We start from the raw sequence: 8,678 nt of genomic DNA on the forward strand, positions 1-8,678 counted from the left end.
GAGGGGGCCGTGTTCCGTGACGTCACGCCCCGGCGGCCACTGGGCGCGCAGCACTGCATGAGGTTACACCGAACAGCCAATGAGCACCCAGTCACCCATGAGGTCATGGGGTGCTGCACGATGTCACACACCACCGACCAATGAGAGGTCCCCTCCTCCATGAAGTCATGTGCTGCTCCTGGAAGTCACAGCCTGATAACCAATTAGCACCCACCTCCCCCGTGATGTCATGGGCTGTCCAATAACATCACACCCTGCCAGCCAATGAGTGTCTTGCACGCTTGTGAGGTCATGTACTGCCTTGTGATGTCACACTCTGCCAGTCAATGATTGTCCTGCTCCCTGTAAGGTCGCAGGCAGCCCTGCATCGTCACATGCTCCTGTCCAACGAGCACGCTGCTACCTCATGAGAGCATGGGCTAGCCCAGGCAATCGCTCTCAGCCAGACAATGAGCACACGCCTCTCCCTGTGAGAGCACAGGCTCTCTGGTGAGGCAATGCAGCCTCAGCTAATAACCACCCCATCCCTCCCATGGTCACCCCGAGCCCAGCCAGTGACCACCACTGCTCTTCCATCACATCACAGGGCTGAACCAATGGGCTCACACGCTCTCCCTAAGCTCCAGGCTCAGCCAACCAGATCCCCTCTTCCCATGAAGTCACGCAGCACTCAGCCAATGGCCACGCTCTCTCTGTGTGAGGTCAGAGGCTGCCCATGGCGTCAGAGGGCAGCGGTGCCTGTGGGAGTGCGCCCAGCAGCGCCGGGGCTCCCTCCTGCCACCTGCCGTTAATGAGGGGCGGTAATTAACGGGGCCACCGCCGGTCCCCTGCTGCCACCCTGCGGCCCGGAATCCCCCTCGGGGGGACCCCAGCGGGGACCAAAAATAGCCCCCGGGAGCGCCAGCCCCGCTGAGTGCAAGATCCGACACAGCCCGGGTAGTGCTGGCGGCTGCTTTTCATGGGCTGTGAGTCAACACACACACTAAATCCTAAAATAAACGTGAAACTGGGTCCAGCCTCACCTCGGAGTGCACCGAAATAGCAACTGGCTCCAACAAGCCCCAGGAACAAGGGATCACAGCCCCTTCCCCGCCCCTTCTGTATCCCCCAGCCCAGGGAAGGGGCAGCTGGTGCTGGAGGTCACCGCTGTAACCCTGAGGAGCAGGTGTGGGGTGCGAAAGGTGTAATACAGGAGGAAGAGAGCTTTGGAGGAACTGAAAGCACTGAGCAAGAGAATAAAACAGCTTCAGTTCTGGGCAGGGGCAACAGACGTGCAATAAACCAAAACAAAACTACATCAGAAACAACCCAGCAGCGACAAGTCCATGGGAAGTAAGATTGCAGGAGTGGATGAAATGAACCAGGATGGAGCAAGGGGCCAGGACACACACAAAAAAAGTTCGGTTTGTTTGGATTTTTTCCTGAGGTGATGTGTCCACCCACACACCGGAGACTCAAAACATCCACTTTAAACGTGCAGAGGTTGGATCAGCTGCCAGCAACAGCACTGGTGCAGCTAGTGCCCAGCCAAGGTGCTCAAACTTCAGTTTAAACCTGACATCATGTCAAAACATAGCCCCAAAACCCCTTCTCAACACCTCCACTGCAGGCTGGGATCTCTTCTCCCTTTATGGAGAGACACAACACCAGCTCTCCAGCATCCCCAGCATGGAAGCCCATATCCCCCACCAGTCACACACTCACACTGTCACTGCTGCCTCCTTAAAAGGGTCTTCCTGAACTGGAGAGATCCAGAGCAAGTGTCTCACATTTTACAGACACCTGATACCTACCTTGAAAGGACCAGGACAGGGCATAGCAGGCTCTCTGCAGACCCTCTCCCACGGTTCTCCTATGTAGAATTTACTTTGCTCGATTAAGTCCCCCATCCCTTCCCCCCAGCTTTTTTTTCCAGCCATCTGAACCCTCTCCTGCTCCTCCAAACTCTCCCCCCATTCCACTGAATTCAGCCTCAGGTGATGCAGGTGAGACACAGCTCATGCTCTGCAGGGCTTTGCCTTGTCCACTTCCCTGGGGATGGGCATCACTTTCCACATGGCCTCACCCCACCACTGTCCTTCCCTGCACAAGGAGCCTCTGTCTCCCAAGGGCTGGCACCCCAAAGATTTCTGAAGGGTTGAGCACATCCATCACCCTACCTTCAGCACCCAAGCTAAGACCTCCACCCTGAGGTGCAAGAGGGTGGAAAATGCTCAGAAGCCAGTTGCGTTAACAAGCGTGCACAGCAATATATTTTATTCCCTAAAAACATGGTTTCAGCCAGTGCAGGTACTACACATTCTGGCCTGAGGCAGCTGGAAATAGGAAATGTCAGATTTGTGCAGTAGAGTGCTGTATTAGGTGCCTCACCACATCTGTTCCTTGCAGCTTGGACAGCCCTGCTTCAGGTGTGGATTTCTTGTTGCATGGCTCCAAGCTGAAGAACCCAGACAGGTTCAGCCCCACCAGTCTTCCCCTCCCCTGAAGGGAGCCATTCTTCAGCACTTCTCCAGGCCATTCCAAACCCTCTAATGGCAAGGCAGAACAGTTACAAAATAACAAAAATACTCTACAATCTTATTAAAACACAGGAATTAACAAACAAGTTTGCACCAACACGTGCCATGCACAGAGGTCACACCAGCACACCCATCTCTGCTTCCGAGTGGAGCAGGGGCTCACCCCAATACTTTCCTCCCCAGTCAGCAGTTTCAGTGCCAAGCGTGCACAACCCATTCTGGACTTCATGGCCCAAAACAGGACAGGGCCCAGGCCCACCTGTAGATCTCCCCAGCCCCCACAGGCCTGTGGTTGAGGGACGGTGTTTAATTTGACGATGAATATACAGACACTCCACAGCCACACAGGTTGCTCTACACACTTCTTCCTCCAGTAAACTTTCTTGGAACTATTTACACCAGGCATGGAGCTGGTCCAGGTCCATTCTCCCTGCTGCTCTCAGACTGACATCCCAGACACTCGTCCTGCACCTCCTGCTTGTGGCTGCTTCCAAGACGTGCAGTTCCACCTGGTGCCAGAGAGCCCAAAGCAGCAGCAACTGCAGAGCTCTGAGGAGGCCAGAATGCAAGAAAACCCTGTTAATTCTGCATGAAAAAAGGAGGAAGGAGTGGTAAAACAAGGAGGGCAACTCAGTCCAGGCATTAGCCAGAGGCTTGGCCTCCTGTTGGCTTGCTGTAAGGGCAGGATTCTCCACAGGGGAGCTCATCTCAGCCACAAAGCAGCATCAGTGCTTTGCAAACAGTACCCAGGCAGTGGTGGCTGCACACCGCCTCGTGCCAGGCTCTGGGCAAGTGTGCTCTGCCCTGCAGTCTCTTCCAAGCCTCTCCCAGGAAGGCAGGGGCTCTCACAGCAGGAAAGTGTCCATTCTGACCTGGCTGCTGCCAGAAGAAGATGAAGAAGGAGCTGCAGACGCTGGTCTGGAGACCTTCTTCTTGCTCCTCACTGATAATGGACGGATTTCTGCCAAGTTTGTCTGGAGGTAAAACTGTCAAGGAAAGCACAGATCAGTGCCCTGGGAGGACAAGTGATCCAACACCTGCTGCAGTCCAGCCTGAACCATAGACCTGGGACCTAGCCACGCATCTGCATCAAAGGAAGAACTCCCTGCAGGACGGGATGGGCTTTGCTACCTTCTCACAGCAGCAGAGCTCAGACACACTCCCATCCCATGAGTCAGGGAACATTTCCCAAACAGGGGGTTTGGACTGGATATTAGGAAGCATCTCTCCACTAAACAGGTGGTCAAGCATTGCAACAGGCTGCCCGGGGAAGTGGTAGAAGTCCCTGGAAGTGTTCAAAAAACATGTAGATGTGGTGGTTAGCGAGATGGGTGAGTGGTGGGCTTGGCAATGCCAGGTTAATGGTTGGACTCTCATCTTAGAGCTCTTTTCCAATATTAATGATTCTATGCTATCCCCTTGCACCTAAAACAGCATTTTAACAGCATATCAATTCGAGTGGCAAGACCTCCTGAGCCAGGACACTGTACAGGTAAAGGCAGAGCAGCCAGAGCCTGCAGCCTCTCATGGGAGAGCAATCCCAAGGCAGGAGCAGCTCCACACCCACGGGGTGAGCTCAGCCCAGCCACTTCTCACCAGAGCAGAGCAGCAGCATCCCACAGGAATGAGGGCTCATGAGGGCTCCGGCTGCACAGGCTGGCAGGCACACAGCCAGCAACACTGCTGCTATAAGATCTCAAGGGCACAGGCAGTCCCTGCAAATTGCACTGATTTCTAGCTGATGTGCTCCTCTGAACCAGCCACAAGTGCTCTCAGCAAGTTCAGGTCCTTGAAGCCTCTGCCAATTTGTTCAGAGAGAAATCAGATCATTCTTTGAGGATCCCAAGTCCATTTTTTGTTGACTGAGACTAAAGAGGAGGAATAGAAATGAGGTTCCCACAGCACCAGTACTGCCACATGAGCTCCAGGAAAGGATACTGGCTCTATGAACTTTGTCCTGCCTCCCATGCCATCGTAGCCCGTCCTCACCTAGGAGAGAAAAACAAATGAGCCTGGAGCAGCACACAGAGCTGTGGGGTTAGTTATGGGGAAGGGGGAGTCTTGAAGACCACACATTCTGGAGAGGGGTTAAAGGCACTTGGAAACACTCAGTACTTGCACTAAGCCCTCACTTTTGGAAAAAGACCCATGAGTAGAATAAAGTTTGGGAATATTGGGCTACTTTCTGAGACAAGCCAAGCAAGGCTTAGGATTTTGTCACTGGGATGGAGGAATACAAGGAGAACACTCTAAGCTCCAAGGAGGTGGAAGAATAGGACATTGAGAGCCACTTAGTCTGCTGCCAGGAAGGGAATGAGCATCTGTCATCCCTGGAGCTCTGCAGGACTGGGAAGTAGCCAGGTTGTGCTCCGAGATTTATTTTCCACACACTGTATGTGGCAAGGTAAAAGCTTTGTTTGCTTCCTCTTGCAGGGTCAGTTCAGGACAGAGGTGGCAGTGCCAGGCCTGGGCACACTCACCAACTGGACAGTCATACTTACAGAGCCCATGTTCTTGTGGGGACCCCACAAACTGCCCAAAGATGGCTTCTTGGAGAGAACAGAGTTCCTGATGTATGCTGGCAAGAGTCCTTTAAGAGCATCATCCTCCAGATCATCTGCCCTGTTCTGTCCCACAAAATAACAAGAAAAGCCCTTTAACCAGCACAATCTGCTGAATGGAGTCCACATACAGGCAGCACTAGTAACACAGACATACTTAAGGTAATGGTTACTGCCATACCATATGTCAGGCTGAAAACCAGCAGCTTCCAACCTCCCAACTGGGGCTCATGTGGAACACTACCCAGGAGGCAGGACACTGCCCCCAGCAAGGCTGGGAGAACAGCCACCTCAGCTGACCCCACAGCCCTTGTGGTCAGCTCCAGGCAGTGTTCGTGAAGCACATCTGGGGCAGAATTATCAGCAAGAAGCACGTGGGTCCCCACCCTCCCTTCTCCTGCCCACTTCCAGGAGGCCTGAGGCAGCAACAGTGTTTTTTCTAAGAGACCATCAAGGAAAACACTTTGCTGCACAGACTGGTTCTATAGATGGGCCAGTCTATGGCCACAAGGGAGAAAATGGATTCTTTATCCCAAGCTCGTTAACAGCAGAATCAAAGAGGCGACACAGAAAAACCAAGATTAGTCCTTTACCTCCACTGTTTCCTTAAGAACTTTCTTCGCCAGATTTACCACAGGAGGCCTGTAAGGAGCCCAAGGAACAAATCAGCAGAGATTTATTGTTCAAGTGGAGCTGGCAAGGACGGACAAGGCCAAGCAAATGACGACAAAGCTTGCAGCACGCCATCAGGCAGCTGGAGAGCTATCTGATCTCACACAGCAACTTCCAAAGCACTGAGACTTTGATCTCCTTTAGAAGCAGAAAGAGGAGGGAAAACTCACGGCTTTTTATCCAGCTTCTGCCTTTTTGTAGTGCCAAAGGGGGATGTGCAGGGCTGGTGTTCAGGGGTGTCCACATCATAAGTAGCATCGAGATTGATCTCGTCACTGTCGGACGGGCGGTGGAGCTTTGGATGCTGCAGTTCCACAGGAACAGGGCTGCAAGGCCAAGAAAAGCATCAGTCACCGAGCCACCACCTGCCACCCATGGGAAGGCAGAGCTGCACCCCATGACATTGAGTGCTCAGACAGCAGTGGCAGCTGGAGCAGAGTCCTGTTCTGCTTACATGTCAAAGAAAGGACAATCTGAACCCCAGAGTTTAAATTCAGTGTCCCAAATTACTGCTCCCCCTCAAATAATGAGCGCTGTGACAGCAGCACCCAGAGCCCAGGAATCACACTGGCACACTGCTGCTCCATGGACACAACCCAGCTTGCTCTACTGGGGTAATGGCATAGGCTCCTCAAGAAAGGCTGGAAAAAAGAATATGTCATTTTTCAGGCTAGATTTCTCTGCCTAGCTAAGATCTTTGGTCCCCCTACACCAGGGGGACTCTCATCACAAGGCCAGCTCTAAAGCAATGAGAAGAGCAGTTTTAGGGATGTTTCCCAGGCAGGACACAGTGACAAAGACTTTTTCAAAACTCAGGCCATTCCTCCATCCCCTCCTGACCCAAACCCTCCAAGACACAGACTTTTTCTATGTGTGTGACATCATCTTGTCAGCCACAAGGAAAAGGACACAAGGAACAAAACAGCCATACTTCTGCAACACCTGCCAGACTAGCACTGCTTTCTCAGACAGTCAAACTGTCAATTCTTGCTTTGGAGCTGTCACCTCCATGTCAGTACGGTATCTGAGGATGCAGCTCACTAACCTTTCAAAGACTAGCCGACTGAGTGTTTCCCTGGTTACAGAGGGGACCTTCAGAGTATCCTGCAGGATGTCTATCTTCTTCTTCAAACTCTGGAGAGAAAAGGGAAAGCAGATAGTGAGATAAGGAAAGATTTAGCAGTAGATACTTTGCCCCTTTTCCATAAATCAGCATCAGGTGGAGCTCAGAGGTAGGCTGGGAAACTTAAGCCACTGAGCAAAAGCCAGCATAACTCCTGCCTTTGCAGCTGCAGACCAGTCTGCAGTAACTGGCAGCTGGCCATGAGGAATGATATTCTCACCAAGATCTCCTTGTCTGCATTCTTCAGATCTTTCTGCGTGCTTTTTAACTCCTCCTTTGTCTTCTCCAACTCTGAAGTTGCTTTCTGCAGCTGCAGAACACAACAGAGTGTGGGTTACAACACCTGGGTCAGGGGGACTGCAGAGCCCTGTGAGAGCAGCATGCTCTGCACCACATGCTACTCCCCCTGCTTAAGGGCTCAATTTTCCTGTGTCAGTCTGCCCAATCTCTCCTGTATCAGCACAGTCCAATCCCTACCCAATTCCACAAGCTGCCTGCAGAGGGATCTCCAGGGCTGCTTGCCCAGCGTTTACGCCTGACAGCAACAGTTTTTCCCTGCTCTAACACTTGGTGGCTGTGTTCTGAATTCCTGCAGGATTTTGGACACACCAGAGCACAGGAATTACAAACCACAGGCTGGAGGATGGTTGTCCATCAGCAGTACTGGCACATGGACAAGCCTGATTCAACAGGGAAGCATGCCAGGAGCAGGGGTCAGGAAGTGGACTGCTACCACTTCAGACACTTTTGTGGGTGCAGGAGTCTGGGCCAGCTCATGGACTGTGGGTACAGTCAGCTCTCTGTCAGCCAAGCCTGGAGCCCCCTGTGCACTGACTCGCATCCTCCTGACCCACGCTGGCCATCACAGCTCAGGTCTGACTCAGCCAGGAAAAGCCTAATTCCAGCAGCAGCACATTGTGTAGGGGTTAACTCCTCTGGGGAGCACAGCACAGCAATCGGAAAACCTCCATTTGAGGGGACAACCGCTATGGCTGAGTAACAAAAGTAGGCCAAATCCACCCACAACTTCTCACTTTGTTGGCTTAGACACAGGGATGCCCCAGGGAACACCTGTGCCTTGGGGAGCGAGGCTACACACACATTCTTTTCACAGGGATGTGCTACCAGAACAGACAAAGAGAGTCCTGCCTGAGCTGAGCTAACAGACCCCAGCCAGGCCGGGAGCAGGGGGAGCACAGAAGCAGAGGCATGTCAACATCCCCAAGCTCTGCACCAGCTCAGGACCAGCCCAGGCAGGCTCTGTGCAGGGTCACCTGTGTGTCTTCACTGCGCTTTGGGAACCTCTCCTGCCGAGGCACAGGCAGGAAGTGGGAGTCCTGACCCAGTTCAGTTGGCTGAAGGCACAAAGCTGGGTGTAACTGGTTGTGCCAAGCCAGGACTAAGCCCTGCTCAACTGATACTGGCTCCAAACCCCTTCCCACTTCCTTGGGGCCCAGCTCTGCAGCAGGAGGAGCTGGCAGCAGAGTGCTCAGCAGTGTGGCCGGATGAAGGAATTGCTACTTCCAGAACCCAGTGGGAGCAGTGGAGCACCTGCGTGCTGCTGCCTTCCAGCACAGGCTCCCTGCCAGACTCTGGCTGGCTCTGCACATGCTGCCCCAGTGACTGCTCTTCTGACAGCAGCCCACAAGCTGCTCACTCACCACATCACATCCTGACCCAGAAACCCCAGCCTGACCCTTTCACACACCTGTACTGATCAGAGTGGGAGGGGGTCACTGCAGAGGCCTTAGGCCTCAGTTATGGACAAGGATCTACAGACCAGATGTCACCCTGGCAACTCAC

General features: G+C 53.1%; 1 protein-coding gene across 1 annotated transcript in view; it reads right to left on the reverse strand.

Moving 5' to 3' along the window:
• Positions 1–2,241: 2,241 nt before the first annotated feature.
• Positions 2,242–8,678, reverse strand: part of TRAIP (TRAF interacting protein) — a 19,808-nt gene continuing 13,371 nt past the window's right edge. Inside the window, exons 8-15 of the mRNA XM_008632284.2 lie at positions 7,096–7,185; positions 6,798–6,886; positions 5,923–6,078; positions 5,674–5,722; positions 5,021–5,146; positions 4,458–4,508; positions 3,392–3,493; positions 2,242–3,068 (exon numbers count right to left, since the gene is read on the reverse strand). Coding sequence (XP_008630506.2) covers positions 2,913–3,068; positions 3,392–3,493; positions 4,458–4,508; positions 5,021–5,146; positions 5,674–5,722; positions 5,923–6,078; positions 6,798–6,886; positions 7,096–7,185 — 819 coding nt within the window. The 3' untranslated portion in view covers positions 2,242–2,912. The remainder of the gene's footprint in view (positions 3,069–3,391; positions 3,494–4,457; positions 4,509–5,020; positions 5,147–5,673; positions 5,723–5,922; positions 6,079–6,797; positions 6,887–7,095; positions 7,186–8,678) is intronic.

This window comes from Corvus brachyrhynchos, unplaced genomic scaffold, assembly GCF_000691975.1.
Source record: "Corvus brachyrhynchos isolate BGI_N302 unplaced genomic scaffold, ASM69197v1 scaffold4, whole genome shotgun sequence".
In the NCBI taxonomy this organism is placed as follows: domain Eukaryota; kingdom Metazoa; phylum Chordata; class Aves; order Passeriformes; family Corvidae; genus Corvus; species Corvus brachyrhynchos.